General features: G+C 45.5%; 1 protein-coding gene across 1 annotated transcript in view; it reads right to left on the reverse strand.

Annotated features, from left to right (window-relative positions):
* Nucleotides 1-3,724: 3,724 nt before the first annotated feature.
* LOC144688038 (guanine nucleotide-binding protein G(t) subunit alpha-3-like) overlaps nt 3,725-27,011 on the reverse strand; it is a 66,338-nt gene continuing 43,051 nt past the window's right edge. The window contains exons 7-8 of the mRNA XM_078554692.1: nt 26,763-26,916; nt 3,725-3,915 (exon numbers count right to left, since the gene is read on the reverse strand). Of these exons, the coding sequence (XP_078410818.1) occupies nt 3,725-3,915; nt 26,763-26,916 (345 nt within the window). The remainder of the gene's footprint in view (nt 3,916-26,762; nt 26,917-27,011) is intronic.

The following is a 27,011-nucleotide window of genomic DNA, read 5'->3' on the forward strand; positions in this document are numbered from 1 at the left end:
GATCTATTTAAATCCAAATTGAAGAACTGCCAGTGACTCTGCCCGAAGTGTCTAAGTAACCTATTTCTGTGCAGTAATTGCTATGATTATACTGTGCACTGTGGTTGCTCCAATAGAATTTAGGATGGCCAGCAGCACTTCTATATGGTGTAAAAAAAAAAACTATTAATAGAACACATTTCATGTCTGTTATCACAATCTCAACATTCACCATAGTAATTTAATCCATTTCAAAAACATAAAATCCAAAGGCCTTATGAAATGGATGATACTGCAGTGTTATCACAACAGTAATAAGAAACCTGTTAGCCGAGGACAAATGGCCATACACTGTAGATTATCTCATCAGTTCCTTTAAGAAAGGGGGAAAACTGAATTTTCTTCTGGTTGTGACAAATTGAAATTGGCTAGGCATAAATTAGATTTTATATTTCATCAGAGTTTCTTTATAGTGATGTTCAGCAATGTAAATGGCTTTTAGAAATGTAGAACTCACTTTCTGATTAAAGAGGTACTTCCATGAAGGTGTGTTGCCAACCTTTTCAATGACAACTCAACTTATCACTGCAGCACAAAAGTGTTCAGCAATGAGGTTAGAGTAATGGAAATGAAGAATGTTTGTTTTTTTATCCCCTGTAATAATCAAGACCATGGTCAGATCAGTCAACCTTTGGGTGGGAGTAAATGTGCAGTATTGGATCAGTCATCTGTTATATAGCCTGCCTTATTTTCTTCATGGAAAATAGTGAATTAAGTATGTAAAGGAGGCACAAACATCCCATTAGTACACCCTCCCTCCTTTAACTACCCTAAACTGCCACGCCAACAGTGGATGCACAACTCAATTATCTTATTAACAGTTACATTCTAAAAGCTTGTTCAATTAATAAGTAATAAAACATAAAAGCATTTGCTTTTCTATTTTGTCATTAGCTGATTAATAATAAATTCACTGTTCAATTTTTTTTGTTGAAAATAACTTGTGAAGGAAAAGTGATGCATCAGTGCCATTAGCACAAGCTAAAGGTGAGGTGTGCAAAGAGAACTGCAGTAGAATGCCACTGTTCCAAACTGGTCAGGACCAAACCAAGATCAGATAGCAATTTGTTTGGGCTAGTGGTTTACTATAAACTGAGAATAAAATAACTGCATCTATGAATTTGGTAGCCATTTACAGAGCTAACATAAAATGAATCATTTATCAGATTTACAGTATGCCCTTTGTACGGTCTGGTTTCAGAAATGTGTAAGTGTTTTATTCTGTAGGTAAGACTTTAGTATCTTCCTGCCTACTACTGAATATCTATTGCTGCTGAAAGTTAACCCATTTTTTTTTTTTAAAATGGCAACATTCTGATGATTCCAAATTTTTGTCATTGAGATCAACACCTATAAGCAATACTAATAGCTAGTTAGTCTAGTGCTGGCACGATGATTGCAAGCAACTGGAGAAAGTATGCTGAGTTGAAAATAATGTTTTGAATCTGGTGTCTCAGGTTTGGAATTTGCCAATGAAATAAGGTTTGTTCATTTCTGTCAATAGCTCAGTTCTAAAGTCTGAAGATGAAGCTTATCTTGATTTTCGTGGAAATATTTTCTTCTTTACCTCGTGGATGTACCTTTAGTACGAATAGATATCAATGGTGGATTCAATCATGGAGATCTGTATCCGCGACCCTCCACTGGATTTCCAACTCCAACCATGACATTTAATGGAAGCCAAGCACATTCCCCTTGGGCATGAAAATCAGAGACAGAATCAGGCTGCACTTGTATTTCTCCCATTGATCCAATGCAGAAAAGCCTTGACACAGAGCTGGGAGCAAACAGCGTTGGTGGATGACATGTGGGGCCCAAAGAAAGGGGAAAATGGCTCAGCATTAATGGCAAAGCTGTGTTTATTTGTGCTGCAACACTAGGAGGTGCACTTTCTTCCTGCACATACGCTGATGCCGTGTCAGTATTGGGCTGTTTAAAGTGACAGATGCTTTTAAGTGTAACTTTGTTTTCTGTCGCTGAATTATGCAATTGTTTGCAAGCTGGTGTTGTATAACTGTTTCCATTACAACAAAATCAGCTGGTGGGAAAAATTGCAACTTCTAAGACTACACCCATTTTAACAGTCAGGTTCCTGTAATGGCAAAAATAGATATTTCTTCCCTCAGAAGCCAATTTGTTTGGGTGAGATCTAGTCTTGGAAAACAAAACTATATATTCTTAACTGTGAAGTTTCACCATTGGTAAAAATCAACAAAAGATATTTTGAATAAAATACATAAGGGGGAAAAAAAAATCATTATCCAATGTGGGGCTCAAAATCAAGTCCCATTAACTCCATGCAAAAGCCTTTCCAACTTGTTCACTTGTTCAAGTTGTTCCAATAAATTAAAAGGAAAATATTGTTTAGTGGTTAAAGTTGCAGTGTTAAACTGGCCTTTTTACCATATAACTGCATTTTCACTTAGTTTCTTGCCTTTTAATTTACTCCAGTAGCTAATCCCAATGTATTGTATTTAGCAGTCCTCTATGTAATATTGCAACTTTAATTGCTTCCACTTGTATAAAATGACAGCATCTCATTCTTATGAGTTAAGAAGTTTTGATTTTAAAATTGTTGAGATTGATTTCAATGGGACAGTAGTTTGTGACATATACTTCAAGTTAGTGGAGTACAGTAGCTGCTCTGAGAGAATCTGCACATGCTCCGGCTGCCACAGTGCAGGCCAGCGTACATGCACAACTGCTCCTGAAGCCTTTCTGGTCAATGGCAGGAGTTAATGTAATAACAACATGGTAATCCAATTCTGATTAAGTTTTCCTCTCATCCCATAATGAATAATGCCTGTCGCTGTTGTCAGCAAAGCTGAACAAATCTTTTGGTTGTAATTTATCTGTGTTGCCATGCATATTGTGACATGGTGATAAACATGATAAACAGTTTGTAATGTATTTACCAGAATATATATAACAACTTGTATTTAAACAGAGCTTTTAATGTAGCAAAATGGCCTAAGGCACTTCACTGGAACCTTATCAAACAAAATTTGACACTGAGCCTCATAAGGAGATAATAGGACAGATGACAAAAAACTTGGTCAAATGAGCTAGGTTTTAAGGAGGAAACACAAGTAGAGAGGCAGAGAGGTTTAGAGAGGGAAATCCAGAGCTTAAGTCCATGGTAGTGGAAGGCGCTGGAACAGTCCTCAGCATTGGGCCTGATTCAGTTACTATTTTGACTGAAAAACAAATCAACTTCTTAGTTTGTAGCTATCATTGGTGCATTTATCTTAGTCTCCATTTCTTTCATTTCTACCTTACTTTCTCACTGAACCTGATCCATGGTGGTCTATTACAGCCCATCCCTGCCTCTGGACCAAAGGTGACTTTGTTATTTCTTAGAACTATTCTTTTCATCCTGAAGTTCAAACAATATTATCTGGCCGGTGATAAAATAAAGTGAAGAACAATCTGACCTACAAAGTGGCAGTAAACCACATGAAAGAAAAGGTTCACCTATCATGATTGGGTCTAGAGTTGTTTAAAACATTATAATTTATTTTGAAGCATAAATCAAGATCTTCAATATACACAAATGTTCAATAATCCACTATAAAGTTGTAATTACATAGTGACAAGGACTTGTAATTTCTTCATCTTCATAATTATTGATATTAATGTAATGGTTTTACTGCAGAGACCTGGCAGGAAGCAGAAATGGGAGGAATCAGAAGAGGCCACAGCCCTTCAGATTTTCCTTGATAATTATATCTACTACTGCATCAAACACAAACTTAACATTCTGTGTGTCTGTAGCACAAGTCATATGTGAGTAAATCTCTTTACTATCTTGTCGCAGGTTGAGATCCAGGTATTGAGTCTTGATGTAATTTCCAGCATCTTCAAGTGTGTTGGAGCCTGGTGAAAAAGGTGAACAAACTCAAAGGAGACATATATTTTCATACTAAACAGTGGTAAAGAAGGTATCCCAACTATATTTGACACATGGCTCAGATTCAAGCTCTCTACAGGCTGGTGTCCTGTATAATCTTGCACAAAAAAGCCCACGGGGGATGACAATAAAAATATTGAGATGATGGGCTTGATGATCAAGTTGTTTGATGCTGGTGAAGTTCAGGCATGAAGGGTTAATCTGTTAGGACTACATTCTTCCATGCACTATTTTAGGTAAACAATCTAGTTAAAGTAAACATGACTGAAACTGGAATAAAATGTTACTAGGAAATTAAATGTAAACACATTAGTTAATACAGAATCAAAACATATACTCCTATCTCCATAACAGTGAGGCCTTGAAGCTATATATATATATCAATCATTGTATTTTATACCAATTCCTGCCTTCTTATCTCTTTTCTGTATATTGTATTATCAGAGATGCCCTGTCTCTCTCCTGCACCATTTGTGTTAAATTGTCCCCTAGGTTTCCAGCTGCCTATAAAGCAGTTCTCTCCCATTCACTACCACCCTGAATCATGTCTCTTATTTCCTTCATCAGTCTTGATGTCTACTATCTTCATTTTTCAACAAGGCTCTCATTGCTCTAAATTTTCAACCCTACAATTGGCAAAAAAAAATCGAGCAGCAGGAATTCCTGACTCTGGAACCTAAACATCAAAAAAGCTTTAAGTGCTTGTAGTAGCACCCTATTTTCCCCAGGATGCTTCCTGTTACTGGGAGATTCTTAGGGGTAAATTAACAATAAAAAGTAATCAAAACCAGAAAACAAATAGAAAGTCTTCTGGTCAAGGATACGTAAGATTTCAGTTCATAATTCTTAAATGTTTTAGAAATAAGAACCTTTTAAACCTGTAAAATTTACTCTTAAAATCTACAGTGGACTTCCCACCTTTGAATGTTTCTCATTATCAACTGCAGCCACCTAATGACAGTCTGCTGTCAAATACTTTACCAGGTTTAATTTCCAATTAACTTCAAAGTGAATTACAACTTCTTAGAAAGTGGTACATTCTAATTTTAAAATTACAAATAAAAATTAGCTTTTAAAAGCACAGCAACCTAGTCCACATTTTTATTACTACAAATTACTGGACCACCTTCAAGTTTAATCTGCTCACATAACCACGGTTATATTCCTATCCACCTCCTGCACACTTGATTGCTCGAAACCTTTAGTTCAGTTCAATCATTTCGTGCTGATTTTACAAGCTATTCTACTTTTTTTGGAAGAAAACACCGTAAATGGAACAATAAACAAATAAATTATTTGCACTGGGATCTCATTTCAATAATTTGCTCGTTGTCTTGGTGAGTCAGACAGGAGTTTTGAAGACTTAATTAATTTGCTGGAAATATCAGGCAGTCATTTTACTGAAAAGCTCACTTTTTTTCCATATTAAATACTGCAGTTGGCAATCTTTGGTTCCTCAGTATATTTGTCTGCACAACGTAACAATAAAGGATCCTTCGGTTTATTCATGATAGGGAATAAAAAAAACATAGGGCAGGATATGGAGGTCGGTGAGCAGGGGCGGGGCCCAATCACCGACACGGGATGACGTTGGGCGGAACTCTTGACTTCACCCCGTCCTATTTAAATTTTTAGGTCGGCGGGGGCGCAGCCGAATCAGCTGTGCACCCGCCGACCTGTCAATGGCCTATTGAGGCCATTTAAAACGTAATTAGACTAGTTAATGGGCCTGCCCGTCCAACCTTAAGGTTGGCGGGCAGGCCGGGAGCTCTGGCGGGCTTCAGAGAAAGCATGAAGCCTCATCCAGGAGCGGGATGAGGTTTCATGTAGGTTTTTAAAAATTTAATAAAAGTTTACTTAAATGTGATGGACATGTCCCAACTCATGTGACAGTGTCACATGAAGGGACATGTCAGGGAAATAGCACATAGCACTTCCTGGCGGACATCATGCTGGGTGGGCCTTAATTGGCCCGCCCACGTAAAATGGAAGTGCACCCCCAACTGGGGGTGCAGATCGGCGGCATGCCCACCCCTGAACCAACCCCACCCCTGATCAATCTTGCAGTATGAATGATGCTATTGACAGTAATTTCGAAAGGTTGTTCTTGTTTTTTACTGGGATATATTTATTCTGGATTTCATAGAATATTGCTTGCAATGGCTTCTCTCACTCCCAAGGCATCACATCCGGTGTTCCTTAAGAATCTATCCTTGACCCCCTCCTATTTCTCACCTACATGCTGCCCCTCAGTGCTATCATCCAAAGGCACAGCATTAGTTTATATTTGTACGCTGATGACACTCTGCTCTACCTCCTCTCTTGAGTTTTTGCCAAACTATCACAGCTTTTCTGACGTCCTGTACTGGATGAGTAGAAACTTCCTGAATTACATATTAAGAAGTCTGAAGCTGTTGTTTTTGGTCTCTGCTCCATTCCCTAGTCACTGATATCATCCCTTTCCCTGGCTACACTCTGAGACTAAACCAGTCTGTTGCAAATTTTGTGTCACGTTTGACCCCGAGATAAGCTTCTGATCTCAGTTTCATACTGTCACTAAGATCATCTATTTCTGCCTCAGTAACATTGACCAACTTTGCAACTATCAAAGTTCATCTGCCGCTGAATTTCTAATTCGTGCCTTTGTTATTTCTACACTTGGCTATTCCAATGCACTCCTCTTGGCTGGTCCTCCACATTCTAACCTTCATAAACTTGAGGTTATTTAGAACTCTGTGTCTTAACTCATACCAAGTTCTGTTCACTTATCACCCCTGTGCTTGGTGACTTACTTTGGCTCTCAGTCAAGCAACGGCTTGATTTTAAAATTCTCATCCTTAGGTGGGCTTTTCTCCTGAAGTTGGGACCATTCACGGGTCCAAAGCCTATGCAGGCAGCAAGACCACAGCAGTAACCTTCCCGATGGTGGCCTTTTAATTGGCTGCCGCTGGGCCCACTGTCCAGTCACGTTCACTGGGCTGGTACTCCATACTGCCAGGCTAACCAAATGGCAGACAACTCTGCAGCCTTGGGCAGTGCCACTGAGAGGTGGTCACTGATGAGGCTGCAAGGAGAATGAGAGGGCGCCCTCACAGGGGAGTTAGAAACTTTTCTGGCTGTTAGGGCTAGGCAGACAGGCCCCAGCATTTGGAGGGGCAACCCCTTCAACACTGGCATTGGGGCCATGGGGTGGCCTTTGCTTTGGGGGCCCCTTCCTTGGGCCATAAAGCCTCTGCCTCCAATGGCTCCCCATCTGGCAAGCTGCCTCCTTGCAGCTGGCAGAGTCCACATGCAGTGGGGGAGGGGGTTTGGGGGAGGGTACTCTGCCAGCAGCAAAATGTTGGCAGTCCAGGAAGATGGCCCTCAATTGGGCCTTCAATTGGCTAAATCTGATTAGAGGCAACTAAGTGTCTTTCATTCTTGCTGCTGGTATAATGGGCTTGACAGCAGGATTGCACTGGGGAGCTATCCCGATGTGAATCCCTGATATTTTTCTGGACCCGCCCCCCCACTCCTAGCCTGCCAGCTGGTCGCCACTGTTGGGCAGAATTTTACAGTCCAGCTGAAGTCAATGGCTCGCTGCATTTTATGGCCCTGCTCCCTCCGTGATGGGGCTGTAAAATTCTGCCCCTTCATTTCTAATACCACCTGGGGTTCTTTCCTCCCCACCTCAAACCACCTCCAACCCCAGAACAAGATATCTGCACTCATCTAATTCTGGCCTCTTGAACTTTCCTGATTTTAATCACCCCACCATTGGTGGTTGTACTTTCATTGCCTTGGCCCTAAGCTCTGGAGTCCCTTCCTACACTCTCTGCCTCCTGACACCTCTCTGCCTCTTTGCCTTGTTTTCCTCCTTTTAAGATATTCCTTAAAACTTACCTCCTTGACCAAGCTTTTGGCCATATAGTTTAATACCTTCTTATGTAGCTTGGTGCCATATTTTATTTTATAATGCTCCTGTGAAGTACCTTGGGAAGTTTTATTATATTAAAGGTGCCATATAAATATCTTGTTGCTGTTGGATTCTATTGATCACATTTTAAATGCTTCCCACTTCTGTTCTATTTATTTTTATCAGTAAATCATTCTAGTTTATTTTCCCTAGTTCCATTCTCATCCTCTTTAAAATCTGTTTTTTTTCCCCAATTTATTACTTTAGTCTTTGATTTATCTATGTCCTTCTTAATTTTTGTCTTAAGCTTGTTATTTTGTGATCATTAATGCCTTGATGTTTCCTCTGAACTTCTCTGATCTATTCTGATTCATTCTCCCTTACTAGATCCCTCCCTCCCTTGAGCTTTTATATAACAGGTAAGAAAGGACTCCTACACACATTGTAAAAACTATTCCCTGTACTCCTTTCACTACCTCTTCTTTCCTGTTTATATGGGGGTTATTTTTCATTGCAGTCTATGTTAGTAGGAATGGTCACATGGCAGTAATTTAGATGTCAGGTTTCACATTTCAGAATTCAACAGAGTCAGAAAGAGGCATGATAGTAATACATGGAACAATACACTTGTACAAAGAAAATTATCCTTGCTTGTGTAGTTCATGCAATAGTTGGTGTGATAAATAGAAATGATAAACAGGTTCTTTGGAGTAAAGCAAAGAATCAATCTTGGGGTTTAGGTGACAGTTATAGACTGAGCTTTGATCTTGTGCTTTATGGTCTTCGAAACCTGAGATCTAAGTTACTGCTTTGTGATCATTCCAACTAACATAAAACACAGCGAAAAATAATAAATTGTCAGTGAGTGATTTTATCCAGGCAAATGGAATAAGGATTATAATCTCTCTTCTTGGAAATGAAGAAATTGAAAATGGCCTGTGGTGAGCTTTTTTTGGAAATTCTGGATGGGGTCTTCCAAAGGAAACCCAAATATTGGCCAGGATTTTCCCCTCGGCGATTCGGGGGCGGGGCCCGGTCGCCGAGGGGAAAATGACGTGGGATGACGTCGGGAAGAAAAGTTTTTTTCCACTGTCAGTATTCTCCCTGAGACAGGCCTTTACCTCAGGGAGCAGTGCCCTGTTTCACGCGCATGTGCGAAAGAGCGCACTTTGACAGTTGGAGATCCCCCTCCCCCGGCACAGGAAGTGCATAGCGCTTCCCGTCAGGGATGTCGCTGGGTGGGCCTTAATTGGCCCGCCCACTTAAAATGGCGGCGGGCCCTGTTTCAGTGGCGGGGGTCGGCTGTCCGCCCGCTGCCGAGCAGGTGGGGCCCACACGCCATCCGAGGGCAAGATTCTGCCCATCATATTTTGTTATTCCAGAGACTCAGGATTTCTGTACATTTATTCAGCGGAACTCAGTGATAGAGTTTCACATTTCTATGTTCTTCAAATGTTCCCCTTGTGTAATCTAACATCTTCTCTAAACTACTCTCTGCCTCTTACCATGCTTCAATTCAATTCCTTGCCTGGTCATATGATGCAGTAGTCAATTGTGGCACAAATACAATGAAACTGAATATTATGTAAAATGCTCAAACCTTAATTTATTGGAGACATTAATAAATTATTATTTTTTCATCTAATATTTTAAGAGATTAATTTCAAGAAGTATTTTCTCTCCCTGGTCTATCACTACATTTATATGTATGGAATATAACAGTTTCAACATGACTTATACAAAGGGCCATTCAACATTCTAGTACATTGTCAGACAAAAGCCCACACCTGTACAAATTTAAAGGGTGCTAGACCTAGTTCTGATGAACAGTCATTGAACTGAAATGTTGGCCTGGATTTTCATCCACAAAGCCGGTAATGGGAGTTAGGAAAATTCCTGGCTTGGCCCATCCATCTCAGGAGAAAGTGCCCGCAAAGGCAGGATTTTCATTGTAGTCAGAGATCAGAGCCTTAGCTTTCAATCAAGCAATGTTTTCTCCTGAGGCTTTTGGTGTTTTAGTACTCTAATAGATGTCTGGGCTCTCAGCCAAGAATACATAATGAGGCTTGGCTGAGAGCCCAGAAATCCATTAGCCTTTTGAAACACAGCTACTGCCAGAAATGCTGAGTATTTCCAGAATTGTTTTATTTCAGATTTCTAGTATCTGCAGTATTTTGCTAATTTTTTTTTTACTTGGATGATGCCTGGTATAAGAAATACTATATTAGAAACACTTTTAAAAATGGAGTTGTTTTCATTAGAAAGGAGGAGATTAAAGGATGATTTGATAAGAGTTTTTTTTACAATTATGAAAGGATAGAGTAAATAGAAATTCACTGTTCCCAGTAGTGGAGGGGTCTACAAAAAGGGGACATAGATATATGATTAAGAGGTTTAAGACAGAAAGCAGAAGCAGCATTTTACACAGGGGAGCTGTGAGATCCTGGAATGAACTATCAAAGTGAGTGACTGTGGTGGAGGCCATGCCAACTTTTATCAATAGTTTAGATAAATAGTTGAAGGATTGGGGATTAAAAGATATGGGGCAGAATCTTCCCATTGGTGTGCGGGGATGGGCCCAGCACGCTGACGTGTAAAATAATGCACTGTGACGTTGGGCGAGTGTCCCGACATCACCGTGCACCGTCATATATTTTGGTGGGTGGGTGCGCGATGATCTCAGATGCGCGCCCGCCATTAATTAACGGGCCACTTAAGACCCTTGAGGCACCAATTGACGATTTTTCGGGGCCTGTGCGATCTTCAGGTCATCGCACAGGCGCAACGGGCAGGTGGGTAGGACACATTTGTATCAACCTCATCCACCGGTGGGATAAGAGGGGTCAGTGGGGTCGTGAATGTGCTCAGTCAGATATTTAATTTGGAAAGTTACTGAAACTTGCCCGCGTGAGCAGAAATACTTCAAAACTCATACCAGCTGCTTGGACAGGACTCACAACCTTCAGGTCAGCACTCTTCAGTGAAGATCCTTTGTGTGGCCTACAGGTTTCAGGAAGCCTTCCCTTAGCCTGGGAATGGGAGTTGTGCTCTCCACTGGAGGCACCTTTTCTGAGGAGGGAGGGCTAGAAGGGGGAGGAGGCCAGAAGTGCACATTCAGTCTCCAGGGGAGCCACCTTTGGGAGGAGAGGTGCAGGCACAAGGGGCACAGGGCCAACAGGAAGTCCAAGGCGGAAGGGGATGCAGAAGATGCCACTATCCTGCTGCCAGGGTATACAGGCGGCGAAGCAGTTACCTCAATATGTCTGAGGTGCAGTGCCAAAGGAGGCTCCATCTCTCAAGGGAGACAGTCAACTCTATCTGTCAGATGATTGGCCCTGAGATCTCCGCTAGCTGTGTGGGTGGACACCCAATGCCAATTGTTCTAAAGGTCACAGCTGCCCTCAACATCTATGCCTCTGGCTCTTTCCAGGGGTCAGTGGGTGATCTTTGCGGTGTCTCCCAATCAGCTGTCCACACTTGTGTCAAACAGGTCACAGACGCTCTGTTCAGGCGTGCATTGACCTTCATCCACTACGGCTGGGACAAGGCAAGTCAGACACAGCGAGACAGAGGCTTCGAGGCCATTGCTGGCTTCCCCCGCATCCAGGGTGCAGTATAGGCTGCACACATGTGGCCATCAAGGCGCCAGCAGGTGAGCCCGGTGCCTTCGTCAACAGGAAGGGCTTCCACTCCATGAACGTGCAGATAGTGTGTGATCACAGGATGCAGATTCTGCAAGTCTGTGCAAGGTACCCAGGCAGCTCCCAGGACGTCTACATCCTCAGACACTCCCAGGTGCTGGGGCTCTTCAGTGCTCCAGCCTGGTTGGGTGGATGGCTGCTGGGTGACAAGGGCTATCCCCACAGAAGGTGGCTTATGTCGCCTCTCCGCCATCCAAGAACAGAAGCTGAGCAGGAATACAATAGTAGCCACGCCTCCTTAAGGGCTGTGGTGGAGAGAACCATCGGCCTTAAGATGCGTTTCCGATGCCTGGACCGTTCAGGGGGCGCATTCCAGTACTGCCCAGTTTGTGTGTCGGTGATAGTGGTTGCATGCTGCACTCTCCACAATCTTGTGCTTGAAAGGGAGGACGCAGTGGACAATGAGGACGTCGACGCAGTGGCTGTAGCTGAACATGATGAGTCCAACAGTGAGTCCGAGGATGAGCATGCACAGGGAGGCGCTGAGGGGGTAAACGCTGACCCGAGACTACTCCAGGGAGGCAGGGACACCCGGCAGGCTTTAATCCAATGAACCTTCAGCTAGAAGGCCACAGGTGGACCTTCAACAAAAGCCTGTGCTGCAGGTTCCATACTGGATACCTGAGTGCTAAATCTGCCTCGATAGGAACATTAACAATGGGCCTTGTCAGTAAAGCTCAATGTGACACAACCCACTCATAACATCATGGGTAACAATCCACCTACAGAGGAAAAGAGGCACCCTCAGCCATGGCCACATGTCTAAATTTAATGACATAACAAAATGAACTTAAGGAAACAAAATGACAAAGGTGTTAAACACCACACCAACTAATCATGACCTCATTTCGGGGCAACACAAAAGCACCAGTGAAAAACCTGTGATGTGCCTAAGGTGCCTTAAATTTATGCTTTTGGGTGCTACGTCTGGGTGCTGTCCCCTTGCTGGCACTGGCATCTGAGACAGCCTGCTCACTGTGCTGTCCTGGTGGCCTCTGACTTTGGCAGCCGCCCTCTGGCCCCTGGAGCCTGTGCTGGCCCCGCCTGGGAGGGAGCGGCCAGTACCACAGCTGGCATCTTCCCAGTCGCCGTAGCCTTATCGGATGCCACGGTCATGGCAGAGGGGCAGAGGAGCTGCTGCCCTCATTCAGAGTGTCCTGAGAGGAGTCTGCAGAGATGACAGGCAGTTGCTGCGCTGGCGTGAGGTCACTTCGGTCCTCCCTGCTCACCATAGATGGATGGGCACCGAGGTGGGAAACTTGGTGCCCAGACCATCTCCCATGCTGGCACTGACCAGCTGAGGTCAATGCCGATGTGAGGGCTTGCTGATCCGCGTGCATCCCCAGGAAGCCCTGACTGGTCTCCTGGAGGAGCCTCTCCACGAGAGTCACCACTCACTCCATGGAGGAAGGATGGTGCTCGGCCATGAGGCTCATTGCATCGGTGAGGGTCTGCATGGACTCCTCCACCACAGAGACCAAGCCCAATATAGCCTCATGTATCTCCACCAGATGCCCCCCTACACACCCTCCTGGACTTCCAGCATTTGCTGCCTCATAAGTGACTCCAGAGGCACATCATCAGGCACCGACTGAGCATATGCCTGGTCCCCAGCAGTCCTCTGACTGTTGGAGCCATGGGCACTTTCTGAACCTGTCAGCTCCTCCAGCGACTGTGAAGTGCCCTCACCACTGTGCCCCGGGACACTAGCCAATGATCTAATTCCCACTGAGGTGCTAGTATCTGGTGGCTGTCTGGCAGAGATGGTGTGACGCTGGTGGGTCAGAGGCTTCAGGGCCCTCAGGTGTGAGTGGGGGCCCCTGTGCCTCCTCCTCTGGCCCTGATCCGCTGATGCTGAAAGGAAGAACAAGGACGTTTGATTGTCTCCACGTTAACTAATGTCAATGTACATCCCTGTCCCCTGGATCATTATGAGCTCATCCTTCCATCAGCAATGCTCAAGCCATGTTGCAAATTTCAATCACTGAACATGGCTGCTGGGACACTAATAGTGACATCAGTGCGGGGCAAACATACCTGCCCGTGGCACCCCAGCCTCACTGACACCGGTGGACCTCTTCAGATCGAGGGCCTCCTGCTCGAACATGGAAATGATGGCCAACTGGGCCGGCCCTCCGCCAGTCCTCGCCCGCTCAGCGGAATTATGAGCATTCTTCACCTGAAAAGGAGAAAAGAGCATTGATTAGTGCAACTTGTACCTGGAATCTCCTCACTGCCGTCCCACCCTAACCAGACTGGAACATTGCAGGGCCCCAGTGCCTCCTCACCCCGCAGCTGCTGCACACTCACACAAAGATGCCAGGCCTGTCCCCCTCACCTTGTCCAAATGCAGCCTACATTGCATTTGGCACCACATGGTTCAACCTTGCAAAGCAAGGATGCACAAGCACGTGGAACGCAAAGGGCAGCAGATGGATTGGTGCCTTGTCACCTGGAAGCTCCCCTCCCAGCATGTCAACGCCCTGACTTTGACATGTCCTGGAGTTCCAACACTGCGCCTAGGTGCAGACCCTCCAGGTTGCCCCCAAAACAGTAATGTGGGTGTCACTGTACCACATGCTCCGGATGCAGAACCCATCTCTTCACTATCCTCTCAGGGTAACCTCGGCATGGGCAATATCTGCTGGCCCACCTAGCGAAGGAAACATGTCGTCAATGATTCAATGCAGTAACTACACTCAGAGTTAGGGGGGGGTGGAGAAGCCTACCTGCTGGGTTAAGTGACCAATGCCAACATGGTACTCACCCTTACAGAGCGCAAAAGGTTGTTGAAATGCTTGTGACACTGGATCCAGGTGCACCGCACCACGTCGCGGGAGCTCACTACCTCCGCCACCTCCTCCCAGGCACGTTTGGTCATGTGGGGGGGCCTCCTCCTCCTGTCCCTGGGAACGAGGACCTCCCGCCGTGCTGTCACTTCCTCACAGGGCAGCAAGGCAATCGTCTGAGAAACAAGGGATACAGTGGCCCCTGCCCTACCCTGCTCACCAGCAGCGGTCCGGGGAGTCCATCTGCTGGCCATGTCTGACAGTCTTTGCAAGGCTGCAGGGGCACTTTTTAAACAAGCCGCTGGTCGCCATTGGACCCGGTGGTCATAGCAGTCCCGCCGCCGCCCACCCACTCCCGCTGTCCTCGGGAGTCGCGTTTTATGCCAGACGGGCCTGTAAAATGGCGGCGCGGATCCCATTGCGGGCGGCAATCGGGTCCGTGCCCGCTCCCGCGCCGACTGCCCGACAGGCAGAAAATTCTGCCCATGGGAACAGAGCAGACACATAGGCCAGGATTTTCTGTTTGGTGTGCAGGGGCAGGCCCCACACACCAACACGTAAAATGACACGCGGTGATGTCAGGCGTGCGTCCCGATGTCACTGCGTCTCATTCCGATCTTTCGTTCAGCAGGCGCGCACTGGGGTCGGCTGCGCGCCCCGCCGAACTGTCAAAGGCCTGTTAAGGCTATTAATAAACTAATTAAGCAATTTGACAGGGCTGCCCATCCAACCTGAAGGTTGGTGGGCAGGCGAAGAGCCCAGGTGGCCTTCACATTTTTCATAAAACCTCATCCATGGGCGGGATGAGATTTCATGAAGGGTTTGTGAAATTAATAAATATTTATTAAACATTTGATAAACATGCCCCAGCTCATGTGACCCTGTCACATGAGGGGACATGTGTAAATAATTTTTTTTTTATTGTGAAGTTTCAAATTCAACTTAATCTCCCTGAGACAGCTCCGTGCCTCAGGGAGATTTCTGCGCTCAGCGCTACTGGACGTACGTCACGCTGGGCGGGCCTTAATTGCCCCACCCATGTAAAATGGCGGCGCACAGCCGATCGCGGGTGGTAATCGGTTCCGCGCCCGCCTGTGCCCACTCCCAACCGGCCCACCCGACGGGGAGAAAATGCTCCCCATAGGATAAGGCAGACTTCTCAAATAGCAGATGGGCCATCGTAGGTTGGTTGAGCCATGCAGATTGCTTCCATCTCATCATTTCTATGTTTTGGACCTCAGCCTTAATCAACTGTTCCCATTTTGTATATGGTTATAACAAGATAATAGTTATCTGCCTAACTGTAGAAAAATATCATTGGACTTTTCAGAATGTTGCTAAATTATGGTAATGTAGGTAGACTGTTACAGGGAAGATATTTTCAAATAGTAAGTTACAGATAAAGTTAATTCTTTGAAGACATGGGACGAAGATGAGGACATTTTTATTGGAAGGGGTCAAGGGTTCCTGCTATCCACAGGATTTGCAGTATCATCATAAATGGCTGAGCCACATTTTCCCATATACTTCAAGACTAAGAGGACACTCCAAATACATTTAGAGATTGACAGGTCACTTACAGATTTGCGTCATGCTATTTCTGAAGGAGAATGACAGCTGAGCTGTATCTTGTTCATCATTGCTGCGACACAATGTGCTTTCATTTTTAACCTAGAAACTGAACTTAAAGAGTACCTGTCAAATCTATGGTTTTCTCTGCAGCTGTGCTTTTTCACTGGCGTGCAATGAAATAAAATCACCTCTTTTCAGGGCCATTTCCGTAATCTTTGTCGAGATGCAAAATGGCCCTCACTTCAACTGTCTGGTCTTCAATTCACTGTAAAATCATTTGCTTCTCATTGAATCTTATAAAAACTACATCACCTTTTCAGGCTATTTGATGTTTCTCTAACTCTCTCTATCCTAAATCTCTTACATATAACCTTTTTATCTGTGTGCCTTCATTAGAGACTGCTCAATCTCTGGAAACAGTCTCTTTCTTAATATTTGATCCTTTCTGAACTTTAGATAACTCTATCAATGTATCCCCTAATTTTCTCTGTTTTAAAACATCTCCTATGCATGTCCAGCAGTATCTGCAGAACCACATGATGGAGAAACTCATTACTTGTGTTTATTTTATTTAGTTTGCTTTCTTGACTCCTCATTCTATGCAGTATGTCACAACAAATCATTTCCATCATTACCTTTTGATTTATTTCACCACCTTGCCCATTCTTTTCAATCTTGGGGGTGTCCTAAACTATGGACCTTAGGTTGTCAACTAGATTTCTCAAATAAAAATGTATACACTCTTTAGTATTTGAAGGTTGCCATTTACATTCACCCTACACACCTTAATGAAAGAACGTCACATGTCTTTGATACTTTAAAATGGAACAGAATTTCATTTTTCCAAAGCAGCATTTTCATTTTTTTTTTGCAGGATAATAGATATTGGGGTCACAATTCCCCATCCTGATTTTGGACCTATGTTTTGCGTTGTGGCATGTAGCTAAACCTAGAGGGCGGCCGATTGATCTGAATTCTTGCATGGACCTCTTCAACATACTGGGACTTAGATGCCAGCACTGGTCTTAATTTCACAGGTAGCTCATCTGATGTAACATTCATGGCTCCACAAGACTTTTTAAAAAAAAAATCTCAACTTTTAGTCAATGGCTTTAGAGGCTGAAGAATCTCGAATAGGTTAGGCTCGCTGATTAGAAATTGATTTTTGCCAGGTGGTCCTCAGCAGGCATTAGATCCCTATTAACATATTCAAGGGCACTTAAGTGGACGCTTAAAAAAAGTGGCTACAAATTTATACTTGAGGACAGGATGTGGGTGTTGGCAAGGCCAGCATTTATTGCCCATCTCTAATTAACCCTGAGAACATGGCTACAGCTATGGTTATGCCATTTCAGAGGGCAGTTAAGAGCCAACCACATTGCTATTGGTCTGGAGTCCCATATAGGCCAGACTGGGTGAGGGTGGCAAATCATCTTCTGTAAAGACATCAGTGAACCAGGTTGGTTTTCACAGCAATCCAGTGGTTTCATGGTCATTCCTGATACAAGGTTTTTTATTCCAAATTTACATAATGAATTGAATTAAATTCCCTATTGGCATGGCGACATGTCCCTGGACCATTGGACCAACCCTCCGGATTGTTAGCCCAGTAATCTAAACACTACCCCACCAAACTTCCAATAAGGGTGTACTTATACAGAGGAGAATACCTGACAAAGGCCAAGTCTGCAATATAGGATATCATATAATTATACAAAAATCACTTTAAATGAAAATTACAACAGCATACAAAATTTGGAAAGAGTCATAGTCAGCAGTGTTTGTTGCAGAGGCTCCGGAAGCAAATGTGAGAATCACATTGATGGCCACATGTATTTATTACATGTCTGTTGCCCATTTGTCAACAGTTACTGACTTGGATTTCTGTGGTGATGACTTTCATCTGCCATTCACACTGTTTGCTTTGAAATGTGTGGCATTATACTTCATAGCAGGTTGCATAATCTCTAACCAAATATCCCAGTTTTCTGAATGAATGTCAAATGCTTTAAGAGTTTGCTTCAAGTTATCCTTGAAACATTTCCTCAGACCTCCTAATGCCCCATTTCCTGTTATTAACTGGCTGCAGAATAGTACTTTGGGAAGTCATTTGTCTGACACACATATCCTGCCCACTGCAGCTAACATGACTGGCATTGAAGTCATAATTCTACAGGTGATTTTTTTTTTTGGTGTTTTTCACTCAAGCTTTCAACTTCCTTTTGATGAGGGATGAGGTACACTTTGATGAATATTTTTAGCATTCAATTGGTTGACTGCACATGGCTGTAGAAGGTTTGATGGAAAGAATGGCTTTCTTCATTCCAGTTTACTGGTCACCCTTTCTTCCATTCAGGATTGTGCCTCTTGTCTGTTATGCAACTGAAGCCACAGACCATTCTCTATTTTTGTAACTACGTTTGGATTTTACGCCAGATCTGGCCTGCTCACCAGCTGCCATCTTATCTTCAATTCATTTCTTGACACATAGGGGTAAATTTTCAACTAGTTGTCCAGGTGTAAAACCAGCCATGTCGATCAGCTGCCCTTCATAGAAAGCACATGGTTTTTATGTCCAATGATGTGCAGCTCTCATTTTATGTACAGTCAGGAAGTTAAAAAGCTATCACAGTGACTTTTCACTATTCTTTCTTGTACTCAATGGGTCTTCAAATTACTTTTATAGTAAATATACTGGACTGAGAATGATGTGGAGAATAGAAACCCTAGAAAAAGCTCCTGGCCATTGTTCAGGATATCTGCTCAATAAAGAATCTTAACCTATGACTGCTGCGCATCGAGGCTATCTGGGTGGGAGCAACTTCATGTATTGAGCAGACCTGTCATCACAGTAAAGCTTGAGAAACCTATCAGTTTAACTGTGTTGGCAATGAATTTTTGTAACAACAAATGTGTGGATCTCTTTAACTTCTTTCTCACTTTGATTCAGCTGCCTCTGCTGCTTCCTCCTATCTTATCCATTGTCGTCACCTTGCCCATCAAATCTCCTCCAGCTTCTTCCTGCTCGAGTTCTGATTTCACCTCTTTCTTGAGTTTTTCCTCTGTCTCCCTTATACCTCTCTGACCTCATCTTGACCATGACCCCCATCTCCTGTAACTTAGCCCCATTCCCCCTGACTGCCCAACTTCCCACCCTGACTGCCATGACATTGTAAACAGCTCCCTGTTCTCAGGCACTGCTGCCTTCCCTTTCACATGTGGCATCATCATCTCCTCCTCATAAAACTCACTCTTGAAATCTCTGCCGTGCAAGCTACTGGCCCATCTGCAACTTCCCTTTCCTCTCCAAAGTAGCTGAATGTGTCATTGCCTTCCAAATCCACACTCATCTTTCCCAAGTCTTTGTCACAACGAATGCATGGACCTCTTTGACTTCTCTGTCACTTTGATTCAGCTGCCTCTGCTGCTTCCTCCTATCTCACCCATTGTCGTCACCTTGCCCATCAGATCTCCTCCAGCTGCTTTGAAACTCCAATCGGGCTTCCATCCCTGCCACAGCACTAAAACAGGCATAATCAAAGTTACAAATTATATCATCAGTGACTGTGGCCATGATACAATTATCCCTCCTTGCTCTCCTTGACCTCTGCCAGGGTTTGACTATAGAATCCTCCTCCAATGACTCTCCTCTATTACTCAGCTCCATAGGAATTCTCTTGGTTGGTTGCACTCTCACCTATCCAGGCGATCATAGCCTGAACATTCGCAGCACTCATTTCTTCTGGTATCCTACATTATTTCTGGTCCCCCAAGGAGCCATACTTGACCCATTCCTCTTCCTTGTTTACATGCTGTTCTTTGGGCACCATCTGAAGATTTGGGTTCAGCTTTCACATGTAATGCATAAGGCAGCCTTATGATGGCACTCTGGCATGGCAGTCTCTGCCACATTTAATGCAGAGGAAGACTGGGCTGAGAAGGGGCATGATTCACTGGCCTCTGTTTCCCCTGGGCCCTCTTCTCAGACAGCTGAGCTTTTAGTTTCCGCTCGACTCTTTCAATGCCCTTCCAAACGGTCAGCCTCCAGAGGTCATGGCTGTCAGCGACTGATTACATTCCCCATCCTTGGCCACTGTCTCACGTTTAGTCAGACAGTTTGCGGCCTCAGTGTCCTACTGAACCTTAATTGAATTTCTGACCCAATTTTCACTCTAAGACGCAAAGTCTGCCTACTTCTAACTCGTTAACATGACCTGTCTTTGCCACAGAGTCAGTTCATTTATAAACTCTCATTCCTGCCTTTGTCCCCCCGATTCAACTATTCCAATGCTCTCTTGGCCAATCTCCAAACCTCTTTGCTCTATAAACTTTAGCATATCCAAAACTCCACAAATGAATAATATTAGTTTCTCTCACAGCTAAAATGTCAAACCGTTATTATCTTTTCAATAGTTTTAGTTTATGATAAACAATTATAGTGACCATCATTTAAAATTGAAGTTCATGAAGATTCTTAGTTAAAAACAGTTTTCTATCAGTTATCATTGAAAGCCGACGAGTGGGGCATCCTGCAAGTTTCAGTTTCAGCCAATTAAAAATATTTTAATACCACAATGTCAGTTATTGCACTTTCCCTCACTCATCACTGACCTTGCTATTTGTCATGACAGGACATTGTAGTGGTAATTTTGTATATTTGCTTTCCTGATGTGAAGCTTTGCCAGTCAGGAACAATATCGTAAATTCAAGCATATGCTGACTGCAATTTTCCAGTCATTAAAATTAATAGGGAATGCCAAGGGCAATATGCACCCAAATTCCTGATATGTGCGCCCCATGAGCAAAGCTCCATATTAGGAGCGTATATTCAAAAAAATTAGCCTTGACTGATAAAATTCCATGGGCAGAATTTTCCATTTGAGGTGTGGGGGACAGGCCCAGCATGTCTGCCTGTAAAATGACGCGTAGTGATGTCGGGCGAGTGTCCCGGGTGTGCGATAAAGTCCGACCCACGTCCGCCATTAATTAACAGGCCACTTAAGGCCCTTTAGTCTTCAATCGACGCAGATTTTTTGATGCCCATGCGATCTTCGGGTCGACGCACGGGCGCAATGGGCAGGCGGGTAGGAGACATTTATATTAACCTCATCCACGGGCGGGATAAGAGGGTTCACTGGGGTCGTGAATCTGCTCTGTGAAGTATTTATTGATGAAAGTTTTTTAAACTTGCCTGTGTGATCTGCAGTACTTCAAAATGCATCCCAGCAGCTTTTTCTGGACTCTTAACCTTCAGGTCAGCACTCTGCAGTGAGGAATCTTTTCCGGGCCTGCAGGTTTCAGGAAGCTTTCCCTTAGCCTGGGTATGGGAGCTGATCTGTCCACTGGTGGCAGCTCCTCTGAGGAGGAAGGGATGGCTAGAAGGGGGAGGAGGCCAGGAGTAGACATTCAGCCTCCAGGGGAGCCACCTTTGGGAGGACAGGCACAGGGGCAAGAGGTAGACCAAGGCAGAAGGGGTCGCAGAAGACGCCACTATCCTGCTGCCAGGGTATACAGGCGGCGAAGCAGCTACCTCAATATGTTTGAGGTGCAGTGCCGAAGGAGGCTCCGACTCTCAAGGGAGACAGTCAACTTTATCTGTCAGGTGATTGGGCCTGAGATCTCCACTAACTGCGTGGGTGAACACCCCATACCAGTGGCCTGAAGGTCACTGCCCACAACTTCTATGCATTGGCTCCTTCCAGGGCTCGGTGGGTGATCTTTGCGGTGTCTCCCGATCAGCTGTCCACACTTGTGTCAAGCAGGTTACAGACGCTCTGTTCAGGCATGCATTGACCTTCATCCACTACCGCTGGGACCAGGCAAGCCAGAGGCTTCGCGGCCATTTCTGGCTTCCCCTGCGTCCAGGGTGCAATAGACTGTACACATGTGGCCATTAAGGCACCAGCAGGTGAGCCCGGTGCCTTCGTCAACAGGAAGGGCTTCCACTCCATGAACATGCAGATAGTTGTGATCACAGGATGCTGATTCTACAAGTCTGTGCAAGGCATCCAGGCAGCTCCCACGACACTTACATCCTCAGGCACTCCCAGGTGCCGGGGCTCTTCAGTGCTCTGGCCCGGCTGGATAGATGGCTGCTGGGCGACAAGGGCTATCCCCGCAGAAGGTGGCTCATGACGCCTCTCCGCCATCCAAGAACAGAAGCTGAGCAGCGGTACAATAGGAGCCACAGCAGCACAAGGGCTGTGGTGGAGAGAACCATCAGTCTTCTCAAGATGCGTTTCTGATGCCTGGACCGCTCAGGGGGCGCACTCCAGTACCCCCCAGGTTGTGTGTCGGTGATAGTGGCTGCGCTTTCCACAATCTTGCGCTGGAAAGGGGGGGATGCAGTGGATGATGAAGACATCGAAGCAGTGGCTGCGGCTGAACACGATGAGTCCAGCAGTGAGTCCGAGGATGAGCACGCACAGGGAAATGCTGAGGGGTCAGACGCTGACCCGGGCATACTGCAGGGAGGCAGGGACACCCAGGATGTTTTAATTCAATGAGCCTTCAGCTACAACACCACAGATGGATCACCAGGACCAGCCTGGGCTGCCGCCTCGATACTCGACACCTAAGTGCAAAATCTGTCAGGTCAGCAGCACTAACTAAGGGCCCTGTAAATAAAGCTGAATGTCCAACAAATCACTCATTACACTTTTCTTAAACATACACATGCAGAAGAAATGAGGCACCCTCAGCCATGGTCATACATCTGGCATTTAATGTGTGAATCAGGAGTTATCACAAATGGAAAACAATAGTGTAAACAATCAAAAAGAAATCATAAGGACCTAATCTTGGGCCATCACAAAAACACCAGTGAGAAACCCGTGGTGTGCTTAAGGTGCCTTATGCTTACGTTTGCGGGTGCTACGTCTTGGTGCTGCCCCATCGCTCAGAGTGGCATCTGAGACAGTTGCTGACTCTGCTGTCCTGTTGGCCTCGATGACCTTGGCGGCCATCCTCTGGCCCGTGGAGTCTGTGCTAGCCCCGCCTGGGAGGGAGCTGCCTGTTCCACTGCTGGGATCTCCCCAGTTTTTGCAGCCTCACTGGATGATACAGTCACAGGGAGAGGAGCAGAGGAACTGCCGCCCTCATCCAGAGCGCCCTGAGAGGTGCCTGCAGAGATGACGGGCAGCTGCTGCACCGACATGAGGTCGCTTTGGACCTCCCTGCTCACCATGGATGGATGGGCACCGAGCTGGGAAACTTGATGCCCAAACCATCTCCCACGCTGACAGTGACCAGCTGAGGTCAATGCCGATGTGAGGGTTTGCTGGTCAGAGCGCATCCCCAGGAAGCCCTGATGGGTCTCCTGGAGGAGGCTCTCTGTGAGAGTCACCACTCTCTCCATGGAGGACGCATGGCACTCGGACATGTGGCTCATTGCTTCATCGATAGTCCGCGTAAACGACTCCACCACGGAGACCAAGCCAAGCATAGCCTCATGTATCTCCCCCAGATGCTCCCGCACACCTGGCAGCATTTCCTGCGCTTGCTGCATTGCGAATGACTCCAGAGACACATCATCAGGCACCGACTGAGCATGTGCCTCATCCCCTGCAGTCCTCTGACTGCTGGTGCCATGGGCACTCTCTGTCTCTGCCAGCTCCTCCAGTGAAGTGCCCTCACCGCTATGCCCCGGGACACTAGCCGATGTTCTAACTCCCACCAAGGCGCTAGTATCTGCGCTGGTGCCTGTCTCGCAGAAACGGTGTGACACTGGTGAGACTTCAGGCCCCTCAGTTGTGAGAGGGGGCCACTGCTGCTCCTCCACCCGGCCCTGCTCTGATGCTGAAAGGAAGAACAAGGACAGTGGATCAGTTAGCGTGCAGACAATGTCAATATGTATCCCTGTCCCCCCCGGCTCATTATGCGCTCAACCTTCCATAATCAATGGCCCAGCAATATTGCAACAATAACTAATTTAACAATTGGCAGTGCTATGGCTGTTGGGAGGTCAATGCAGACCTCATTGTTGGCCTTAAATACCTGGCCGTGGCACCTCAGCCTCACCGATACCAGTAGACCTGGGTGCATGGCGTCTCTCCAGTTCAAGGGCCTCCTGCTTGAAATGGCCTAATATGGAGAGCTGTGCCTGGCCGCCTCCAGTCCTCACACACTCGGCCACGTTCTGAGCATTCCTCTTCTGAAAAAGAGAGAAGAGCATTGATTAGGGCAAATTCCACATGGACTCTGCTTGCACACGGCCCACCCCAACCAGAGTGGGACATATCAGACTTCCAGTGCCTCCTCACCCCGCTGCTGCTGATCACTCAGACAAAGATGCTAGGCCTGCTCCCCACCGCCCCCTTGGACACATGCTGCCTATATCACATTAGGAACCACACAGTATGTCCTCCCAGAGCAAGGAGGCGCAAGCATGTGCAGCGTAGAGGGCAGCAGATGGTTCGTTGCCACGCCACCCTGACGCTCCCCTCCCACCATCTCATCACCCTGACGTGGACATGTCCTGGAGTTCTGAGTCTGCGCCTAGGTGCAGCTCCTCCAGGTTGCCCCCAAACTAGTCACGTGGGACTAAGATCAACACATGCTGCGGGGGAAAACTCATCTTCTCATGACCCACTCAGGCTGACCTCAGCATGGGTACTATCTGCTTGCCCACCCAGCAAAGGAAAAATGCCCTTAATGATTCAATGCAGTCACAACACTAAGAATAGGGGGTGGGGGCCACAGAAGGTAAGGCTACCTTCTAGGTTTAATGCCCAATGCCAACATGGTACTCCCCCTGCCAGAGCGCAACAAATCGTTGAAGCACTTAAGACACTGGATCCAAGTGCGCCTCACCACGTCGTGGGAGCTCACCACCTTCACCACCTCCTCCCAGGCATGTTTTGTCATGTGGTGGGGGGGCCTTCTCCTCCCATCCTGGGGGACCAACTGCTGCCACCTCCTCGAGGAGAGCAGCAAGGCAGTCATCAGAAAAATGAGGGTACATTGGCACCCCACCCCCCCTACCGCTGGCCTACCCTCCAGCCTGGCCTGCGAACCCCTCTGCTGCAGCCTAGCACTGGTCATTGTGAGTAGCCTACAAAAGGCTGCCAGGCCTTCTTTTAAACAGGCTGCTGGGTCACCATTGGACCCGCTTGCCTACACTCTCCAGCTATCCACGGGGAGTCGGAAAATACGCTGGGTGGGCCTTAATTGGCCCTCCCACGTAACATGGCGGCGTGGACCCGATCATGGGTAGCGATTGGGCCCGCTCCCGCTCCCGCTCCCCACCCCATCTCTCCTCCCCCCCCACCCTCACCACCCCCGATCCAGACGGAAAACCCATTTTTCTAAGAACACTCCCAAATCACTCAAAAGAGACCAGTGCATTTTATTTAGTTCTACTTTGTCTTTCAAAACTCCTGTCTATTCTTCTTTCTTTCCTTCGTTCTTTCCCAGGATTGCCAATTCTTGTTGGATGAGTGACTGAAGGTTTGACCACATGATGTCTGCTCACAGGACATTTGTTGTCCACAGTTGGAAAATGTTATTGCAGATGTCAGGATGCCTGTAGTTGAATGTCTTTGCTCCTGGTTTTGTACTAGCAGCTACGATGCAGTAAATTCTGAGAACTAAAGGGCTGCCCATGAACAGATGAAGAAAGTGCCGAGGTGTGAAAATCCAAAATAATGAGGCCCTGGGAGAGAATAAGTTAGAGTGGCAAATGTGGATCGAGACACATGTTCAGCCCAAGGAGGAAGAGCCTGTAAATGTATTTGGAATTCAGAAGGCACATGATTGATGACACAATCGTAAGAGTACCAATGCAATTTGAAGACAGGAAAGAACGCAATAGGAGAATATAGGAGGTCTGAGGTGAGATGTAGACCTTTTTGTTGGATTCAGTCTATGTATCTTGGTATTGGCAGAGTTGAGAATTGTTCAGGGGTTACAAATCATTTGGCATGAAGGGGGATAGCGAGTTCTAGGGAGCCGAGGAGAATCGTTTGTGACTTAAGTGACTTACAAGTCGTTTATCACTTTAGGACCATTTAAAGTTTATATCATTGGCCATGGTGGGGTTAGAGATGATGCCACTCTGAATTTCAGTCAGAGGCAAGTTTTGATTGTGTTTTAACTATTTCTTCTTATGTCCAACTGAACACCTTCCATGTCACTGAAGACCTCAGTGGTAATGTAGACACGCACAATACCGTGTGCAGTTGAAGTCGCTCTGTTGATTCAGTGGAACAGCCACACCTGCACAGGTTCACTCTAAGCTGGCTGTGGGAGCAACTACACCGCGTCAAAGAAACAGGAAGGACCAACCTTTGGCGATAAAGCAAGCTCGAAATTTTGTCTGCTGGCTTTACACAGCAAGAAAGAGAAAGGAGAGACTTGTTTTTATGTAGCCCTTTTCATGACATCTCATTGCTTTACTGCCAGTTATATATTTTTGAAAAGTAATCACTGTTGTAACATAGGAAAGCAACAAATTTGCGCACAGTGAACTCCCACCAACAGCAACGTGCTATTGCTGGATAATTTGTTTTAGTAATAGGAACAGTTGCCTACATCAAACCTGACATAAAAATCTACTTCACTTGTTTTCCATTTGATTTAAAAGACTAAAATAGTATCCTAAAATTAGATGCCAAAGTTAAGCTTGAAGTATAATTACAGGCTTTTGCCAGCTCACCCAGATTTACATAGCTTCCAATGTAAAATTGAAGCAGATGAACCCCTTGGACAAAATTTATGTAACTCCATCTATCACAAAAGTTGTTGTCCAGTGATGGATCTTACTGACAGATCTAAGATTGTAAATTATAATCGTCACAGGAAAATCTAAGACTCATTCTGATTCAATACAGTGAGTGAGCACAGCTATGGATCCTTACCAGTGTATTCTGGAAAGCAGATCCTGAGGTGAACCTTTTTCACCTTTTCTTCAAAGAGATCTTTTTTGTTGAGAAACAGCACAATGGACGTGGTGGAAAAATATCTGTGATTGCAGATGCTGTTGAAAAGTTGCAGGCTTTCGTGCATTCGGTTCTACGAGAAAACAACAGTTAAATGGTAACAAAGCTGACAAGAAAGGAAAAGCTCTCTGTCTCTCTTTGTTGCACCTATAACCCAAATCCTATTTA

Source organism: Cetorhinus maximus, chromosome 12 (assembly GCF_964194155.1).
Source record: "Cetorhinus maximus chromosome 12, sCetMax3.hap1.1, whole genome shotgun sequence".
Taxonomy (NCBI): Eukaryota; Metazoa; Chordata; class Chondrichthyes; order Lamniformes; family Cetorhinidae; genus Cetorhinus; species Cetorhinus maximus.